The 21,566-nt window shown below is 48.8% G+C and overlaps 1 protein-coding gene across 3 annotated transcripts in view; it reads left to right on the top strand.

Annotated features, from left to right (window-relative positions):
• LOC119954415 (src kinase-associated phosphoprotein 1-like) overlaps positions 1-21,566 on the top strand; it is a 511,846-nt gene that overhangs the window by 418,359 nt on the left and 71,921 nt on the right. For all 3 annotated transcript variants that reach the window (XM_038779618.1, XM_038779616.1, XM_038779617.1), the window contains one exon: positions 14,633-14,745. In XM_038779618.1, the coding sequence (XP_038635546.1) occupies positions 14,633-14,745 (113 nt within the window). The remainder of the gene's footprint in view (positions 1-14,632; positions 14,746-21,566) is intronic.

Genomic DNA, 21,566 nt, shown 5'->3' with positions numbered 1-21,566 from the left:
ACAGACACCGGAATGTTAGGGGCAGCAGGGTAGCATGGTGGTTAGCATAAATGCTTCACAGCTCCAGGGTCCCAGGTTCGATTCCCGGCTGGGTCACTGTCTGTGTGGAGTCTGCACGTCCTCCCCCTGTGTGCGTGGGTTTCCTCCGGGTGCTCCGGTTTCCTCCCACAGTCCAAAGATGTGTGCGTTAGGTGGATTGGCCATGCTAAATTGCCCGTAGTGTCCTAATAAAAGTAAGGTTAAGTGGGGGTTGTTGGGTTACGGGTATAGGGTGGATACGTGGGTTTGAGTTGGGTGATCATGGCTCGGCACAACATTGAGGGCCGAAGGGCCTGTTCTGTGCTGTACTGTTCTATGTTCTAATGTGGCGACTAGGGGCTTTTCACAGTAACTTCATTTGAAGCCTACTTGTGACAATAAGCAATTTTTATTTTATTTCACTGCATCTCTGGAAAAACAAATATATAGATTAATGACGCCTTTGGCTTTTACGTAGTTTTGTAGGATTTTGGACACCTCAGGCTGTACAAAACAAGGGAAGTTATGATAAACATTTATAAAGCATTGGTTAGGCATCAGCTGGAGTATTGTGCCAATCCCGGACTTGAGGAAAGATGTCAAATGGTTAAGCGAGGATTTACTAGAACAGTGCCAAAGGTGAAGGACCTCAGTTCATGAAGAGACTGGAGAAGGTGGGTGTTCTAACCCCCAGGGAGGTCGCAGTGTGAGGACAATCCAATTCCCCGTGACCTCCACAGAACGTGAACTTCCCCGGTAATTAGGGGAACCCTCACTTGTATATAAACCCCGACGGGGAGTGGAAACTTATTGTATATCGAATAAACCTTGTTAAAAGCAAATTACTGCGGATGCTGGAATCTGAAACCAAAGAGAAAATGCTGGAAAATCTCAGCAGGTCTGGCAGCATCTGTCGGGAGAGAAGCGAGCTAACGTTTCGCGTACAGATGACCCTTTCTCAAAGCTGGGCAAAGCTTTGACAAAGGGTCATCTGGACTCAAAACATTCGCTCTTTTCTCTCCCTACAGATGCTGCCAGACCTGCTGAGACTTTCCAGCATTTTCTCCTTGAATAAACCTTGCTATTATTTTCTACCTGCGGGTTCATGCGTGCTACTTTGGTGGATTCTACAGTGGGATTGTCCTCCTTCGAGCTAAAGGAGGTTAAGGGGGAATGTGATAGAGGTGTTTAAAATTAGGAAGGGTTTTCATAGACTCAATAAAGAGAAACGGAAGAAAGTCCCATAATTATAGGCCACAAATTTATAACAATTGGCAAAACCAGCAGAAAGGAAATTATTATTTTTTTACACGTTGTGAATGATTATGATCGAGAACACGCTGCCTGAAAGGACAGGGCTATAGCGACATGCAGGGGTGCCTACACTGTCACAATAGGCTGTATGGCCTCTCTGAGAAATCATACTCCTTCTGTCCTTCTCCCGAATCAATTAGATATCTTCATTAAGGTCATGCAGGAAGGAGTTTGTTATGAAGCATGTAGGTGGCGAAACATTGCACGCTCCAACAATACTCCACACGCAGACATTTCTCCCAATCTCTTTCTTCACTCTCTGTGATAATCTTAAACCGATGCTCCCTAATCAGTGTCTCCCCAACCACAGCAAATAATCTTTCTTTATATTGAAACCCTTCATAATTTAAAAACTTTGATTGAATCTCCTATTCTGCTCCAGTGGAATTCGTTGCAGTCTCTAAGCTCTTGTCATAATGGTAGTTTAGCTTTCTTGAACTCTGCTTTATATTGGCTAGGTTTCGCCAGTGCTTCATTTAAAATGATCATCTCCAGGTTTAAATCCCTTCTGTATTCGGCCACCCCGAGATCTGTAACTTCCTTGACCACCACCTCCAATGATACCCATCCAGAACTCTCCATTCCTCATGTGGTAGCCTATCAAACAACAACTTGCCTTCATATAACACCTTTAAAAGAAATGTTCTTAAAAAAACTTCCATATTTTAAAAAAACATGGAACATAATTAACAAAAATTACACAACAGAAGAAAGAGATTAACAATCAAAAGCACAAATTAACTTTAACGCCAAAGCTAAACTTAAACCCCCTAACAGCTGATGGTGACCAGCTCCTTAAAAAGCTCCTTAAAAAGGGAAATGAATGGCTGCCAGCAGAGGTAGAACCCTTCTACCAACCCACTAATGGTGTTCTGTATAATCTTCACTAGTGTCACAAGTAGGCTTACATTAACACTGCAATGAGGTTACTGTGAAAATCCCCTCGTCGCCACACTCCGGCGCCTGTTTGGGTACACAGAGGGAGAATTCAGAATGTTCAATTTACCTAATGGGCGAGATTCTCCGCAAATGCGGAGAGTCGTAAAGGCTGCCGTGAAACTGGCCGTGTTTCACGGCAGCCTTCACGCCCGTTCCCGGGACCCGATTCCCCCCCCCCCGGGAATCACGGCATCGCGGCCTTAACGACCGTCATTAAGGCCGCGCGCCAAGATGACGTGCATCTGGCTCCAACCTGCGCATGCGCGGTTCCGCATTTCTCCACCACCGCCCGACAAGATGTGGCAGCTTGATCTTGTCGGGCGGCGGAGGGGAAATCGTGCGTCCCTTTTGGACGCAGGCCCAACGATCGGTGGGCACCTCCCGAGCACAACGGTGGTGCTCCCGCCCCAAACGGGCATCCAGCTCCCGTCTTTACGACGGCAGCAAGCAGGTGTGTTTGCTGCCGTGAAAAAGCGGGCGTAAAGGCCCGGCCGCTCGGCCCATTGGCCGCGGAGAATCGCCGCCCGCCGTAAAAAATGGCGAGCGGCGATTCGTGACGTGGGTCGGGCAAGGGGGGGGGGGGGGAATAGCGGGAGGGCGCAAAAAATGTCGGGAGGCCCTCCCACTATTCTCCCAACCGGCGTGGGCAGCGGAGAATCGCGCCCAATAACTTTCTTCAAATGTAAAAAAGACATGAGGGGCGCAATCTAATGGAAAAGTTTCCAAGTGCAGCTTGTGGCTGGATTTACTGGGAGTTTCCCGCTGGCTCTGTCGACGTGTTCCCTACCGCTATCTAACCACACTTAGGGCGCGATCCATCAGCCACGCTGCACCAGAAAAGCAGCTCACCGCAGCAGTGCGTGCCCAGTGAAAGCCGGGAGACTCCGCTCCCGGGATCGACGCCACGCTTCATCCAATCCAATGCAACCTCGCCAGACATTGCAAGGTGAATCTTGGGGGGGGGGGGGGAAGAGGTCGAGGATTGTGTTTTGGTGTCTCGATCACTCGCTACACTAGGAGGTTCCGGCAAGCGGAGTACCCCACTGTACGAATCGGGGCTATGTGCAGCCTCAGCTGCGTGTTCACCGTTCAGGTCCCTTTTGTGTTGAATAGCCGTGTGTTTCCTGGCACTGCAAGCACCAGGAAACACGCGACTAAATGCTCTCGCTCGGGGACTCTGTTCCCTTTAGGGAAAATCGCGCCCTTAGTCACTTTTTGGACGCTGGGGAGTTTCTCCTAGATCAAGCCCGCACTCAGCATTATTTTCATCACTGGCGAGCTGAACTCGCTGGCCAAACCAGCTCCTCTGATATTGGGCAATCAGTTTGAAAGGGTGCCCCAATATCTAACTGCCCCCACAAGCAGAAGTGCCTGGAAGTGGCCACTCGTGGAGGGCCGGTTAGATGGTGGGAGGCTGCTAATATGGGATCCTTCCCGTTAATGGGATGGGGCCTTAGCTGGTCATTATTGGTTCCTCACCATGCCACAGTGGGATCCAGATCTCGCCAACGGGAGTGGGCTGGTTACATCAGAAACCGATTGGCGTCTGCGTTTCCCGATTCCAGACTCTCCCGCAATCTAACCGGCTCGCTCGGATTCAGGCCGGAGGCAATGAGGCCATTTGATCGTGCCGAAGGTCACCAAACCCTGCGGAGTAGGAGACCTCCACCCAGGCAGAATTAGTCTCAGGGCTATCAATAGAGCGAAGGCGAAGACATCGATCTTCAGCCCCGACTGAGCACTGGCAAGACTGTGGCAACCAGCAGAGATCATGGATCCAAATCGATATTGAGTATCTCGGACATGGTATTGAAGAAAGAGGACCAGAGGATATGAGTGTGGTTAGCGGGACCCCAGGAGCAGCCCGTGCACTTGTCCTCCACCCCAGAGAAAAATCTACTCGTCCTCACTTTAGTCAGATGTGTCCGATGAACCACCTTGAATTGAATCAGACTTAGCCGAGCACCTGAAGACGTGTGATAGATCCTGCAAAGGGCGTCACTGCACAGCTCACCATCCAGAATGGGACCCAATTCACTCTCCCATCTTCTCCTCACCTCACTCAACGGAGCCGACTCTGCTGGGAAGATATGGCCATGTATTCCCAAAATAGACCCCCCACCAGACTCGGCCAAAGACAAATCCTCTTCAACAGGGAAGAGGATGGTGCCAAGAGAAAGGAGAGAAAAGTGTGAATCTGAAAGTACCTGAAAAGACTGGATACAAGCAGTTAGAATTGCATTTATATACCAGCTATACAGAGGAAAACACCCAAGGTGCTTCACAGGAGTGTTATCACACACAAATTGCCACTGATCCATAGAAGATGTAGCACAGGTGACCAAAAGCTTTGTCAAAGAGGTAGGTTTTAAGGAATGACGTAAAGGAAGAGAGGGAGGGGAGGGGCAAAGAGGGTTAGGGAGGGAGTGCCCGTGGTAAATGCAGGCAACTGAATGAATGGCTGGCAGTTACAGAACAAATAAAGTCATTATTCCCTCCTCCCTTAGGCCTGATTTTAGTAGCCTTACCTCCAGCCTCCTAAGTCCCAAAATATGGAATTCCTTCCCTAAAACATACTGCTCCTCCATCTTCCACTCTCTTTTTCAAAGCCTGTTAAAAATCCCCTTTTTAACCAAAGTTTTGAATATCCCTTCTGTACAACATCAACGTGTTGGATTAGGTGTCTGTGAAGCACATTGGGAGAGGTTTGTTGTGAGCAAGATGTAAACCCAACAAGGAGGGCTCATGGTCACTCTGTAGTACGAATAGCCATTTGACATAAAATGACCCACATATTGACCGTAGACAAGATTCAATTTGCCAGATCTTGTTGTAAAATATCAGCCTTTGTTAACATGCAAATCAAGATAAAGTGATGCACCGAAAGTGTGCCCGAGACGCCATTTTCCTTCTGCAAGCCTAGATTTAATGTAAAAGAACACAAAAACAATATTTTGGAGAGGAATAGGGGTTTCTCTGCAGTGTCCTGGATGGATATTTATCCCTTAACCAACATCACTAAAAAGCAGACCATCCTCACATTGCTGTTTGTGGGGTATCTTGCTGTGGAGAAATTACTGCTGTGTTTCTACATTACAACAGTGAATCTGTTTCAATAGGTATTTCACTGGCTGAAAAGATCTCTGGGATGGTCCTGAGGTTGTGAAAGGCGCTAAAGAAATTCAAAATAGTTCTTTCCTGTGCACGGGGTTTGAACTGCTCTAGCCACTGGTCTGGATTTGCCGGGAGGTCTGGAGGAGAGGGGGGGGAGATAGTCTCAAGGCCCCTCTTGATCTCAGAGGCCAGGGAATCCAACTAAAGGAGAGTGTTTAGGTGGCAGCCAGTTTTTTTCTGGATAGGGAGAGGAGGCAGTGGGGTGCATCGTTCTCCCCCCATTGATTTAAAGCGAGGGAGTCAGAACATTGAGATTGATGATGGAGTTTTGGCTCCAAACCCACTCTCCAGCATGGTATCCAGCCGATAATCCTGCTTTAATCACAATTTGTTTACAGTGATGAAATTCTAATTGAATAGAATAGGATATATTTCTTCATCCTTTAGTACATTTGGCGGACGAGTCTGAGTTTGATTACTGTGCCCATTCTCTTTCCTTATGCCACAGTGGATACATTTCAGCCCTGGAGGGAGTAACATATGTGTATTTCCGATGGGAGGGATGGTCAGGCTGAACTGATGGTGTTTTTGTATGGACATGACAGGCCCTGAAATGGAACAACTTTACAGCAGTGACCACCCATTCTGCTTCCTGTGTATAATTTACCAACCTTGCTTTTATCTCACTCTATAATTCACATCGGTGAATGTTTCCATCTGTGAACTTTTATGAATCCCAAATTTCTGTAGGTCGCCACGATCTCAACATTTCTTCCTCGAGCTCCCCATCCCGTCTCTCCTACCGTTGATGTCTCCCTTCTAGGACCTGTTCATTTATCTTTTTCCCTCATTCAATCATTACCTTCCTCTTAATTTTTTCCTCCCTTTCCCAAACTCACTGTACCTCTTGATCTCTTCCTCCCTCCCAAACTAATTATCTTCCACTCAATCTCTCCCTCCCTCTTCCAATCTCACGCCATCTAAATCTCTCCTTCCTTGTCTCTCAACTCTGTCTCAATTTCTATAGATCTTCCTGTGTCTCACTCTCGTCTCATTCTGCGCTAGGTAGAAATTTCTGTCCATTTTTCTCTTGATCCGTGTCTCTTTTTTAAAAAAATCACTCTGTCTATTTTTCCCTTTCTCCCTTACCCTATCTTTCTATCTCTTATCTCTGTCCATCTGTAAATCGTGGATTTCATGCCCAGTGTTATTAATAAGCAGGTACTTCATACAGCAAATTCCTTTTATTTGCTATTTTAAACCTTTATTATCTGAATTTTTAGTAACAGCTTTGTTAAAACTGCAAATAAGAACTTACCTACAAATGTATTACGTGTACAATAGGTAATTTGTATAGAGCATAACAGATACCCAGGAATCAGTTACCAGCTAAAATCTAGTCGAGGGGTTTGGGAGTTTTATATATAGAATAACTGAGTGAGTTACAAACTGATATCTAATCGAGGGGTTTGGGTGGTTTATATTCAGAGTAATGGATACCAGGGAGTGAGGTTCAGGCTGTAATCTAAACAGGTTTGATGATTCATATGTAGAATAAAGGGGAGCGAGGAGCAAAGTTTAGTCTTGGACTTAATTGTGGACTATGGGTGATTTATACAGAGAATAAGAGATGCTTTAACTGGGAGAAAATATAAAGCAGTGATGAGTCGACCGGATGTATTGTATGAAGCAGATTATAGGGTTGTGATTGTTGCCAGCTGTAATGCAGGAACTTTAATTTATCTCTCAGTAACCTTCTTCACCTCTCATAAGACATACTGACCTCTGCCCTTTGCTCCCTCCTCACCGATTCCTCTATTGTCTTTTTGCAGTCAGGCTGTGCAGTGGTGAAGCAATACTTGAAATATAATTTTGAACTAATTGTAGAACCATCCAGCTAGAAGGTAGCCATTCAGCCCATTGTGTCATTGCTAGCTCTTCAGATCTATCCCACGCGCTCACTCCTCACCCAAAGTCCTTGAAATTGAATTGCTTGCCAACATTCACTGATCTGGCAAATAGGCAATGCATGGCAGAGGACCTGGGTGCCCATGGACACCCAGCACAAGTGGGCACCTTGCAGAGAGAAGGGCATAATTTAGAAAATACCTGTTTAGACAGAGAGTGATGAGAATTTTGAACTCAATACCATATGAAGGGGCATGGTAGCACAGTGGTTAGCACTGTTACTTCACAGCGCCAGGGTCCCGGGTTCGATTCGCGGCTTGGGTCACTGTCTGTGCAGAATCTGCACGTTCTCCCCGTGTCTGCATGTGTTTCCTCCGGGTGCTCCGGTTTCCTCACACAAGTCCCGAAAAACGTCCTTGTTAGGTGAATTGGACATTCCGAATTCTCTCTCTGTGTACCCGAACAGGCGCCAGAATGTGGCGACTAGGGGATTTTCACAGTAGCTTCATTGCAGTGTTAATGTAAGCCTACCTGTGACAATAATAAAGATTATTATTAAGGAGTTAAAGTGAATATCATAGGTATGTTTGTGGGAAGTTTTGATAGGTACACGAGGGAGAAAGGAATCCAAGATTATGCTGATAGTGTGAGGTGATGAGGGGGGCTCTTATGGAACATAAACACCAGCATTGACCATTTGGCCGAATGATCGGTTCCGTTGTTCTACACTCTGCGTGAAATTGGTGGTTAAAAAGATTATGCTTTAAAATTCAGTATAATCATCGGATATTTCTGCGCACTAATTAGGGTGCTCAACATTAAATGTGCGGTAAATTGGAATGAGGTAAAAATAGAATGCAGGAATGAAAACAAATCATTTTAGCTTTCTGTTATGAAGCTATGTTGCAATTAACTGGCATGCCTTACACAAGAATGTAATAGCTGTTTCAAGGTCGATAAAGTTGCATATTAAAAAAAAATAAAATTGTATTTCTCATGATGAATTTTTGCCATGTTGATCGTAAAAAGAAAATTCTGATATTGTGTTCCTGTAGCCTGGGGCACGTTCAGTATTTCACAAGGCACTGAAAAACCTGTGGGAGTCAGCAGCCGACATTCTCTCTCACACTTGGAATGATACCCAGGCAGGGACTGGAAAAGGCATTTCTTTTGCCTCAGTATCACTGATTACTTAATAGCTTTCTTGTCAGCTATTTAAGTTAATATAAGACAAACGAGCATTTTATGGTAATGCAATATGCCCCATGTCTCGGGATGATGGCAAATACAGTTCAAACAGCCTAATGACCCCAGACTTGGTTCTCTTATAGCAGAACAAAATGATAAAGAAGCAAAAACACTGGGAAAATTGATTTTTTTTTCCCACTCTACGTACTGTGAGAGAATACAATATATATTTGGCTTTGAAGCATTTTCCATGCAAAGGACTTGACTCCAAAAGTTTCTGGAATATGGCTATTCTAATCACAATTCATCGATATGAAATGTGCCGTATCCATGGCATCAGTAATTACATCAGAAACATCAGAAATTACAAAATCAGCCTACTCAGGCCAACTGGTCCATTCTGCTGGGAATATGCCGCACACAAGTCTCCGTCTACCCCTCTTCACATCACACTATCAACATATCCGCTATTCCCTTCCCCCTCATACATTCATATTCCGTCCACCGCCCTCTGCATTCTCTGGGCAAAGAGGTTGCTCCATGATGCCCAACTGGATTTTTCAGGCATTCCATTACATGGGTGTGCGGTAGATTAGAGTGTTACAGTGAGGGGTGTGGGGTATATCAGAGTGTTACAGTGAAGGGTGTGGGATATATCAGAGTGTTACAGTGAGGGGTGTGGGGTATATCAGTGTTACAGTGAGGGGTGTGGGATATATCAGAGTGTTACAGTGAGGGGTGTGGGGTATATCAGTGTTACAGTGAGCAGTGTGGGATATATCAGTGTTACAGTGAGGGGTGTGGGGTATATCAGAGTGTTACAGTGAAGGGTGTGGGATATATCAGAGTGTTACAGTGAGGGGTGTGGGGTATATCAGTGTTACAGTGAGGGGTGTGGGATATATCAGAGCGTTACAGTGAGGGGTGTGGGGTATATCAGAGTGTCACAGTGAGGGGTGTGGGGTATATCAGAGTGTTACAGTGAGGGGTGTGGGGTATATCAGAGTGTTACAGTGAGGGGTGTGGGGTATATCAGAGCGTTACAGTGAGGGGTGTGGGGTATATCAGAGTGTTACAGTGAGGGGTGTGGGGTATATCAGAGTGTTACAGTGAGGGGTGTGGGGTATATCAGAGTGTTACAGTGAGGGGTGTGGGATATATCAGAGTGTTACAGTGAGGGGTGTGTGGTATATCAGCGTTACAGTGAGGGGTGTGGGGTATATCAGTGTTACAGTGAGGGGTGTGGGATATATCAGAGCGTTACAGTGAGGGGTGTGGGGTATATCAGAGTGTCACAGTGAGGGGTGTGGGGTATATCAGAGTGTTACAGTGAGGGGTGTGGGGTATATCAGAGTATTACAGTGAGGGGTGTGGGGTATATCAGAGCGTTACAGTGAGGGGTGTGGGGTGTATCAGAGTGTTACAGTGAGGGGTGTGGGGTATATCAGAGTGTTACAGTGAGGGGTGTGGGGTATATCAGAGTGTTACAGTGAGGGGTGTGGGGTATATCAGTGTTACAGTGAGGGGTGTGGGGTATATCAGAGTGTTACAGTGAGGGGTGTGGGGTATATCAGTGTTACAGTGAGGGGTGTGGGGTATATCAGTGTTACAGTGAGGGGTGTGGGGTATATCAGAGTGTTACAGTGAGGGGTGTGCGGTAGATTAGAGTGTTACAGTGAGGGGTGTGGGGTACATCAGAGTGTTACAGTGAGGGGTGTGGGGTATATCAGTGTTACAGTGAGGGGTGTGGGGTATATCAGAGTGTTACAGTGAGGGGTGTGGGGTATATCAGTGTTACAGTGAGGGGTGTGGGGTATATCAGAGTGTTACAGTGAGGGGTGTGGGGTATATCAGAGTGTTACAGTGAGGGGTGTGGGGTATATCAGTGTTACAGTGAGGGGTGTGGGGTATATCAGTGTTACAGTGAGGGGTGTGGGGTATATCAGTGTTACAGTGAGGGGTGTGGGGTATATCAGAGTGTTACAGTGAGGGGTGTGGGGTATATCAGTGTTACAGTGAGGCGTGTGGGGTATATCAGAGTGTTACAGTGTGGGGTGTGGGATATATCAGAGTATTACAGTGAGGGGTGTGGGGTATATCAGAGTGTTACAGTGAGGGGTGTGGGGTATATCAGTGTTACAGTGAGGGGTGTGGGGTATATCAGAGTGTTACAGTGTGGGGTGTGGGATATATCAGAGTATTACAGTGAGGGGTGTGGGGTATATCAGAGTGTTACAGTGAGGGGTGTGGGTATATCAGTGTTACAGTGAGGGGTGTGGGGTATATCAGTGTTACAATGAGGGTGTGGGGTATATCAGTGTTACAGTGAGGGGTCTGGGATATATCAGAGTGTTACAGTGAGCAGTGTGGGATATATCAGTGTTACAGTGAGGGGTGTGGGGTATATCAGAGTGTTACAGTGAGGGGTGTGGGGTATATCAGAGTGTTACAGTGAGCAGTGTGGGATATATCAGTGTTACAGTGAGGGGTGTGGGGTGTATCAGAGTGTTACAGTGAGAGGTGTGGTGTATATCAGAGTGTTACAGTGAGGGGTGTGGGATATTTCAGTGTTACAGTGAGGGGTGTGGGGTATATCAGAGTGTTACAGTGAGGGGTGTGGGGTATATCAGAGTGTTACAGTGAGGGGTGTGGGATATATCAGAGTGTTACAGTGAGGGGTGTGGGGGACATCAGCGTATTACAGTGAGGGGTGTGGGGTATATCAGAGTGTTACAGTGAGTGGCGTGGGGTATATCAGAGTGTTACAGTGAGGGGTGTGGGGTATATCATCGTGTTACAGTGAGGGGTGTGGGGTATATCAGTGTTACAGTGAGGGGTGTGGGGTATGTCAGTGTTACAGTGAGGGGTGTAGGGTATATCAGAGTGTTACAATGGGGGTGTGGGGTATCTCAGAGTGTTACAGTGAGGGGTGTGGGGTATATCAGAGTGTTACAGTGAGGGGTGTGGGGTATATCAGTGTTACAGTGAGGGGTGTAGGGTATATCAGAGTGTCACAGTGAGCAGTGTGGGGTATATCAGTGTTACAGTTAGGGGTGTGGGGTATATCAGAGTGTCACAGTGAGGGGTGTGGGGTATATCAGAGTGTTACAGTGAGGGGTGTGGGGTATATCAGCGTGTTACAGTGAGGGGTGTGGGGTATATCAGAGTGTTACAGTGAGCAGTGTGGGGTATATCAGAGTGTTACAGTGTGGGGTGTGGGATATATCAGAGTATTACAGTGAGGGGTGTGGGATATATCAGAGTATTACAGTGAGGGGTGTGGGGTATATCAGAGTGTTACAGTGAGGGGTGTGGGGTATATCAGAGTGTCACAGTGAGGGGTGTGGGGTATATCAGAGTGTTACAGTGAGGGGTGTGGGGTATATCAGCGTGTTACAGTGAGGGGTGTGGGGTATATCAGAGTGTTACAGTGAGCAGTGTGGGGTATATCAGAGTGTTACAGTGTGGGGTGTGGGATATATCAGAGTATTACAGTGAGGGGTGTGGGATATATCAGAGTGTTACAGTGAGGGGTGTGGGGTATATCAGTGTTACAGTGAGCAGTGTGGGATATATCAGAGTGTTACAGTGAGCAGTGTGGGATATATCAGAGTGTTACAGTGAGCAGTGTGGGATATATCAGAGTGTTACAGTGAGGGGTGCGGGATATATCAGTGTTACAGTGAGGGGGGTGGGGTATATCAGAGTGTTACAGTGAGGGGTGTGGGGTATATCAGTGTTACAGTGAGGGGTTTGGGGTATATCAGAGTGTTACAGTGAGGGGTGTGGGTTATATCAGTGTTACAGTGAGGGGCTTGGGGTATATCAGAGTGTTACAGTGAGGGGTGTGGGATATATCAGTGTTACAGTGGGGGGTGTGGGATATATCAGTGTTACAGTGAGGGGTGTGGTATATATCAGTGTTACAGTGAGGGGTGTGAGTTAAATGAGTGTTACAGTGAGGGGTGCGGGGTATAGTAGAGTGTTACAGTGGGGGGTGTGGGATATATCAGTGTTACAGTGAGGGGTGTGGTATATATCAGTGTTACAGCGAGGGGTGTGGGTTATATCAGTGTTACAGAGAGGGGTGTGGGGTATATCAGAGTGTTACAGTGAGCAGTGTGGGATATATCAGAGTGTTACAGTGAGGGGTGTGTGGTATATCAGAGTGTTACAGTGAGGGGTGTGGGGTATATCAGAGTGTTACAGTGAGGGGTGTGGGTTATATCAGTGTTACAGTGAGGGGTGTGGGGTATATCAGAGTGTTACAGTGAGGGGTGTGGGTTATATCAGTGTTACAGTGAGGGATGTGGGGTATATCAGAGTGTCACAGTGAGGGGTGTGGGATATATCAGAGTGTTACAGTGAGGGGTGTGTGGTATATCAGAGTGTTACAGTGAGGGGTGTGGGATATATCAGAGTTTTACAGTGAGGGGTGGGGGATATATCAGAGTGTTACAGTGAGGGGTGTGAGGTATATCAGAGTGTGACAGTGAGGGGTGTGGGGTATATCAGAGTGTTACAGTGAGGGGTATATCAGAGTGTTACAGTGAGCAGTGTGGGGTATATCAGAGTGTTACAGTGAGCAGTGTGGGGTATATCAGAGTGTCACAGTGAGGGGTGTGGGGTATATCAGAGTGTTACAGTGAGGGGTGTGGGGTATATCAGAGTGTTACAGTGAGGGGTGTGGGTTATATCAGTGTTACAGTGAGGGATGTGGGGTATATCAGAGTGTTACAGTGAGGGGTGTGGGGTATATCAGAGTGTCACAGTGAGGGGTGTGGGATATATAAGTGTTACAGTGAGGGGTGTGGGATATATCAGAGTGTTACAGTGAGGGGTGTGTGGAATATCAGAGTGTTACAGTGAGGGGTGTGGGATATATCAGAGTTTTACAGTGAGGGGTGGTGGATATATCAGAGTGTTACAGTGAGCAGTGTGTGGTATATCAGAGTGTTACAGTGAGCAGTGTGGGGTATATCAGAGTGTCACAGTGAGGGGTGTGGGGTATATCAGAGTGTTACAGTGAGGGGTGTGGGGTATATCAGAGTGTTTCAGTGAGCAGTGTGGGGCATATCAGAGTGTCACAGTGAGCAGTGTGGGGTATATCAGTGTTACAGTGAGGGATGTGGGGTATATCAGAGCGTTACAGTGAGGGGTGTGGGATATATTAGAGTGTCACAGTGAGCAGTGTGGGGTATATCAGAGTGTTACAGTGAGGGGTGTGGGGTATATCAGTGTTACAGTGAGGGTGTGGGGTATATCAGTGTTACAGTGAGGGGTGTGGGGTATATCAGAGTGTTACAGTGAGGGGTGTGGGGTATATCAGAGTGTTACAGTGAGGGGTGTGGGGTATGTCAGACTGTACAGCGAGGGGTGTGGGCGATATCAGAATGTTACAGTGAGGGGTGTGGGATATATCAGAGTGTTACAGTGAGGGGTGTGGGGTATATCATGTGTTGCAGTGAGGGTTGTGGGGTATATCAGAGTGTTACAGTGAGGGGTGTGGGGTATATCAGGGTGTTACAGTGAGGGGTGTGGGGTATATCAGAGTGTTACACTGCGGGGTGTGGGGTATATCAGAGTGTTACAGTGAGGGGTGTGGGGTATATCAGTGTTACAGTGAGGGGTGTGGGGTATATCAGTGTTGCAGTGAGGGGTGTGGGGTATATCAGTGTTACAGTGAGGCGTGTGGGGTATCTCAGTGTTACAGTGAGGGGTGTGGGGTATATCAGTGTTACAGTGAGGGGTGTGGGTATATCAGTGTTACAGTGAGGGATGTGGGGTATATCAGTGTTACAGCGAGGGGTGTGGGGTATATCAGTTCTTCACAAACATTTTTGACTGGGGGAGTTCAAACAGCTGGAATACATTCTAGTTGCTCAGGCTAATAGTTGAACACAGTTGACGTAAAGGGTTTTTAAAGGTGATTACATAACGATAATGGGCGTGTGGGAGTCCACTTGTTTGTACATGAAGGAAGGGGTGGCTTTGATTAAAAAGCTCAACCTGCAGTTCCCGTTTTGTGATCCACTTTCCTCTTCACTTATAATCTGCCTAACTCCCACCTATGGTTCATTGAGAAACGGCATTAAATAGCCTGAATAAATCTTTCAATCGTTATAATGTCTCCTCTTTTCACTTTTTGAAGGAAATACCAGTGTTGATTATGGAAGCTTCTACCTGGGACTGTGGGATTGCATTTGTGAGGAACCTGATGAACTGTCATTTAAGCGAGGAGATCTGATCCGCATCCTGAGTAAAGTAAGGCAATGAACCAATCATTTTGTCTGTTTGTGATCTTTGAAGCTGTCCGTCCCCTCACTTTCAACATTCTGATAGTTGTTTTGATCCCGGCCCTGGGTCGCTGTCTGTGTGGAGTTTGCACATTCTCCCCGTGTCTGCGTGGGTTTCACCCCCACAACCCAAAGATGTGCAGAGTAGGTGGATTGGCCACGCTAAATTGCCCCTTAATTGGAAAAAAGAATTGGGTAATCTAAATTTATTTTAAAAAACAAACAAACATTCTGATCATTGTTAATTCCACACTGTGAACATGCCATCAATGGCCACCCCCTTGCCTCCTAGTCAGTACATCATGGTTCCAGGGACCCATTGCAGAGATTTGATAATATAATCTGAACGAACACCCCAGAGCAATGCTGAGGAATGCTGCACACTCAGATTTGCCATTTTCAGATGAGCTGTTAACAGAGGCCCAGTCTGCCCTCTGAGCTAGGCATAAACAATCCCATTATTTTTTTTAAAAGCAGGGAATTTATCCCCAATGTCCTGGCAAATATTTATTAATTAAACAACATCACTGAAAACAAATGATCTCATAATTTTTCTAGTTGCTGTTAATTGTACTTTGCCGTGTAGAAGTTGGTTGTCAAATGTCCTGACTGACTATGTTTCACCAAATCATTTTGGGACATCATGAGATGGTGAAAGGTATTTTGGAAATGCAAATCTCTGTTTTGATATGTCGCAGGGGTCACTGGACAGTGATCAGCAGCGAGACACAGGCTAAGTACTGCAGATGCTGCAATCTGAAACAGGAACTGAAAATATTGGAGAATTTCAACAGGTCTGACAGCACCTGTCATCCAGACTCGAAACATTCGCTCCCTGCTCTCTCCGCAGATGCTGTCAGACCTGTTGAGATTGTCCAGTATTTTTAGTTTTTTGATCAGCAGTGGATCACTGGTTGATGGCCTTTTTCCACATTTAATGGCCATCCGCCAGCGAGCTTAACCCAACCGAGATACCCTGATGCGAATCATACCACGTCACATCACCATGTCATTTCAATTTGCTGGGTTCGATTTAGCTCTCCATGCGCTTGGGGCTAATGGGTGACAGGAGTGGTCGGATTTGTTCTCTTTCAGTCCTATCACGGCTGACCTGGACTCTGCACCTGAAGGACAAGGTCTATCAGAGAGATGTGAACTTGTGGAATTCTCTACCACAGAAAGCTGTTGGGGCCGGTTCATTGGATATATTCAAGAGGGAGCTGGACGTGGCCTGTGGGGCTAAAGGGATCAAGGGGTGTGGAGAGAAAGTGGGAGTGGGATACTGAATTTGCATGATCAGCCATGATCATATTGACTGGTGGTGCAGGCTCGAGGGGCCGAATGGCCTATTCCTGCACCTATTTTCTATGTTTCTATGTATGTTGTGAGGAGTAAGGACCAAAGTCAGGTGGGGAAATCTTCCGAATCATCCTCTTAAAACCATGACAAACAAGTCAATAATTTTGCTGAGTTCCTTCGCTATGGGTTTGATATCCATGACAGGTAGGCTTTCTGTGGTGTTTTGAGTTCCCCCGATGACCGTCTTCTCTCTGGAGTATAACTGAAGGTACTATTCCATCCATCTATCCAACTGTTTGTAAACCAATGGATGGAAAATTGCTGGGAAGATGGTTCCCTTGCGCTGATGAGTTCCTCCCTCTCCACCTTTCCTGTACACTCCCTGCCCAGGGAATCCAGCATTCTCACTAAACCATGAGACGCTATGTTCCATTTGCTTTGTGTTTGATGGCCACAGCGACACTCCTGGACTCGAGACCCTGTCTGGAGATTGCAGTGCGGCATTACTAATAACCATGTCCTTGCAGTGAGATTATGAGGAAATAATTAGCAATGCAGTACAGTACTGCTGTATAAATACAGGTTTAATGCAGTCATTGAAGAAATAATGAATAAATGCAAATGTTTGTTAAATTATCTACTTAAGCGTCAGACAGAGAGAGAAAATCCATTCTCTCTTTCTCTGTCCCTGGACTGATTCAAACACAATACCAAAGCCCTAAAGGCTGTGAATAATCTCTTCATGAGTGCCAGCGATTTTCCCGTCTCGCGCGATTATTCACCAGTTCAACTTCAGGTCACCTGTGCTGCACAAAGGCTTGAATTGATTGGTCCATTAGCCTGTGACAGAAGACTGGCGAAGGAGATACACCATCGTGATTGGTGAGTTTGAGTAACTACTTGTGTTTCTAACCCATACAAGGAGCCTGACACCAACAATGCATCACATGGAGGTTGCTGAAACACAGCAGTTATTTCCCAATCATTATGCATTATGAGTGTGTGTCTCTTTCTCTTCCCTCTCTCTGTGTAGCCTATTCTTTGGGAGTTATGCAGAGATGTTGGAGCAAAGAGACTTGATTGTAGATTCTGCTTATATATCAATGTGTGCAGAGACAGAATCAGTAATTTCCGTTAATATCAAATTGTAGGCCTGATGTATTTGTGTGTTACGGTGCGACACTGATGAACATTTGCACTTCAAATTATCTCTTAATTTTCCTAATTAAAAGACCTGGGGGGAAAAAATGACCCAAATCTGAGACATCCCATCAGTTAGTACGGGCTCCCCAGAGAATGGGAAACCTGACTTTTAATGTGCTTCCGCAGTTGCATTCAGTGCAAGTGCCACACTCGGACTGGGAGAAGCACAGAGAGGGTTTGGAGACGAGTGCTGGAGGAGTCAGGATGGGTGGAAATCAAGAGCTATGGAATAGACCTTGTCCGCTCATCAGCGGCAAGTGGGCGAAACAGGAGCCTGAGAGAGATTAACCAGAGGCTGGGAGGGAGAGAGATGTAACAGGTGACTGGGAACAAGGCAGGTAGATCGAGTAAAGATACAGATCAATCATTATACCATGGAATGGTGGTGGACTGGACTCGGGGCTGAATGGCCCACCCATTGCACCTGGAATGGGAGTGCAAGATTTGGAGTGGAGTTTTCAATGCAGGAAGGAAGGTATAAAACTGGTATAAGCTGGACAAGGAATTCAGCGGGCAAGAACCCTTTGACAGGATGTACAGTGGGACCCTGAGAATGAGCGGGAGAGAGAAATCCAGAGCGATGTCATCCCAAAGGAAATGAGAGAGGACAGAATGCACTCAGAGCATGGACTGAAATGGAAACGAAGATGGACATAGAACAACATAGAACATACAGTGCAGAAGGAGGCCATTCGGCCCATCGGGTCTGCACCAACCCACTTAAACCCACTTCCACCCTATCCCCGTAACCCAATAACCCTTCCTAAATGTTTTGGTCACTAAGGGAAATTTATCATGGCCAATCCACCTAACCTGCACGTCTTTGGACTGTGGGAGGAAACCGGAGCACCTGGAGGAACCCACGCAGACACAGGGAGAACATACAGACTCCGCACGGACAGTGATCCAGCGGGGAATCGAACCTGGGACCCTGGTGCTGTGAAGCCACAGTGCTAGCCACTTGTGCTACCGTGCTGCCCAATTTAGTGTTACTACACTAGAAGGGGATACTGAAGAGAACAGAGTCTAATAATCAGGAAACATTTAACCAAAGGTTTACTTATTAATCTAACAGCCACAAATTACTTTCTTTTTTAATTTACTTTGGCAAATTCAAATCTGGTGAAAATCTGTTTTTGAACCGCAATCAAATCGAGATTCTGCCCATACTTGGAATAAACAGCATCCAGGAGGAGTCATTGTTTTCACAGGAACAGGGGGGAGATAGTCAGCTCCTCCAGCCTGTTCTGTCATCCAATCAGACTATGACAGATCTGTACCTCAACTACATCCATCTTAGCTCCAGATCCCTTGATCCACTGATCCATCTAAAATCTATGAACCCTGAAAGTTCCAGTTGACCCCTAGTCTCCAGAGTTTTCCAGGGGATGGAATTCCAGGTTCACACCAGCCTTTGGCTGGAAAGGTGTTTTCCTGATTTTTGCTCCTGAACGGCCCAGCTCTAAATTATACATCACGTCCAATTGTTCTCGATGCCTCCGCCGGAGGGAAAGTTGCTGCATACCCCTCTTGACATTTTAAACATCACATCACCCCTCAATCTTCTAACGTCAGGGAATAGAAGCCAAGTTGGCATCTTCTGATGTGGTGATGAGTGGGAGTCAGAGGGATTGGGTTGCCAACTCTCGTTGGAGAGATTCCTGGAGTTTTCACCACCTGCCCCCCCCCCCCCCCCCCCCCCCCCCCCCCAGATACTCCCTATTGATTGCCCGATTCCCATCTTTGCAGTGCTCTGCCTTACTATGGCCAATAAAATAAAATCCTGCATTTCCATAGCACCGTTCCCAACCTCAGGACATCCCAAAACACGTTACTCCCAATGGTGTAATTTTGAGATGTAGTTACTGTTGGAATGTGGGAGCCAATTTGCAGACAGCAAGTTCAGACAAACAGGAATCTGATTTTTGTGGTGTTTGATTAAGGGATAAACATTGAGCAGGACACCGGGGAGAACTCTTTTGCTCTTGTTTAGAATAGTGCCATGGGATCTTTTACGTTGACCCGAGCAGGCAGATGGGACTTTGCTTTAACATCTCATGTGAAGGAGAGGCACCTCTGGCAGAGCAGCACTCTCTCCATACTGCACTGCAAATTGTCACATTTGTTATGCTCAAGCCTCCCCAATGGGAGTTGAACTCACACCTGCCCCACTCCCAGGTGAAGGTGCTATCGACTGAGATTAATCTTCAATTCCGAGAGGGTTTGCAGCTCTGCCAGAGGCAATAGTGGAGAATGGAGTGTGAGGTGAGTGTGAGGTGAGTGTGCAAGGACCACGAGCACAGACCCCCTCCTCTGGAGCCACACTCTGCCCTAATGGTGTGGACTGTCAGTCCAGTCTGGAGCACAGGGTGATGGGGTGTTGTTCCAGGACAGCAGGCCTGCACGGAGCGGCCTCTGCACTGCTGCTCGCCCAGTCATGGCGGAGCCCTTTGTGGGATCTTGCTGTGCACAGTAGAAGCCTGCGTCACAGTCCCTGCAGCTTGAGGTGACGCTGTGGCTGGGATGTGATAAAGCGGCTCCAACGGAGTCTCTCCACTCCCACACCCCACCCCACCCCCCCCCAGCTGCTTATTGAATCCGAGTTCAAATGGAGTCCGCGCACAATTCCCCATCTCCACATCACTGCTCCAATGAGGCCATTGTGTGATGTGTTTGCGGTGAATGTCTGGAGCCCTGTCCCCCCCCCTCCCCCCCCTCCCCGTTCCCCCCCCTGGGGGTCTCTCTGCCCCCTCCCCGTTCCCCCCGGGGTCTCTCTGCCCCCCCCCCATAACCCCTGGGGGTCTCTCTGCCCCCTCCCCGTTCCCCCCGGGGTCTCTCGGCCCCCCCCACCCCATACCCCCTGGGGGTCTCTCGGCCCCCCCCACCCCATACCCCCTGGGGGTCTCTCTGCCCCCTCTCCGTTCCCCCTGGGGAGTCTCTGCCTCTCCCCCCATCTCTCTGCCCCCTCCCTGTTCCCCCCCGGGGTCTCTCTCCCCCCCCCATAACCCCTGGGGGTCTCTCTGCCCCCTCCCCGTTCCCCCCGGGGTCTCTCGGCCCCCCCCACCCCATACCCCCTGGGGGTCTCTCGGCCCCCCCCCCCCCATACCCCCTGGGGGTCTCTCTGCCCCCTCTCCGTTCCCCCTGGGGAGTCTCTGCCTCTCCCCCCCCATCTCTCTGCCCCCTCCCCGTTCCCCCCCTGGGGGTCTCTCTGCCCCCTCCCCGTTCCCCCCTGGGGGTCTCTCTGCCCCCCACCCCCCACCCCATGCCCCCTGGAGGTCTCTCTGCCCCCTCTCCGTTCCCCCTGGGGGGTCTCTGCCTCTCCCCCCCACCCGATCTCTCTGCCCTCTCCCCGTTCCCCCACTGGGGGTCTCTCTGCCCCCTCCCCGTTCCCCCCTGGGGGTCTCTCTGCCCCCTCCCCGTTTCCCCCCTGGGGGTCTCTCTGCCCCCTCCCCGTTCCCCCCGGGGTCTCTCTGCCCCCTCTCCGTTCCCCTGGGGGTCTCTGCCTCTCCCCCCCCGGATCTCTCTGCCCCCTCCCTGTTCCCCCCGGGGGTCTCTGCCTCCCCCCCGGGATCTCTCTGCCCGTTCCCCCCTGGGGGTCTCTCTGCCCCCCTTGGGATCTCTGCCCCCCCCCCCGGGATCTCTCTGCCCCCTCCCCGTTCTCCCCCGGGGTCTCTCTCCCCCCCCCCATACCCCCTGGGGGGTCTCTCTGCCCCCTCCCCGTTCCCCCCGGGGTCTCTCTCCCCCCCCCCAATACCCCCTGGGGGGTCTCTCTGCCCCCTCCCATTTCCCCCCTAGGGATCTCTGCCCCCCCCCCCCGGGATCTCTCTGCCCCCTCCCCGTTCCCCCCGGGGGTCTCTGCCTCCCCCCCCCGGGATCTCTCTGCCCCCTCCCCGTTCCCCCCCGGGGGTCTCTGCCCCCCCCCCGGGATCTCTCTGCCCCCTCCCCATTCCCCCCGGGGGTCTCTGCCTCCCCCCCCGGGATCTCTCTGCCCCCTCCCCATTCCCCCCGGGGGTCTCTCTGCCCTCCCTTTCCCCCCGAGGGATCTCTGCCCACCCACCCCCCGGGATCTCTCTGCCCCCTCCCCATTCCCCCCCCGGGGGTCTCTGCCTCCCCCCCCCCCGGGGATCTCTCTGCCCGTTCCCCCCTGGGGGTCTCTCTGCCCCCCTTGGGATCTCTGCCCCCCCCCCCCCCCGGGATCTCTCTGCCCCCTCCCCGTTCCCCCCCGGTGTCTCTCTCCCCCTCCCATACCCCCTGGGGGGTCTCTCTGCCCCCTCCCCGTTCCCCCCT

This window comes from Scyliorhinus canicula, chromosome 19 (genome assembly GCF_902713615.1).
Source record: "Scyliorhinus canicula chromosome 19, sScyCan1.1, whole genome shotgun sequence".
Taxonomy (NCBI): Eukaryota; Metazoa; Chordata; class Chondrichthyes; order Carcharhiniformes; family Scyliorhinidae; genus Scyliorhinus; species Scyliorhinus canicula.
This window is presented reverse-complemented; position numbering and strand designations above follow the sequence as displayed.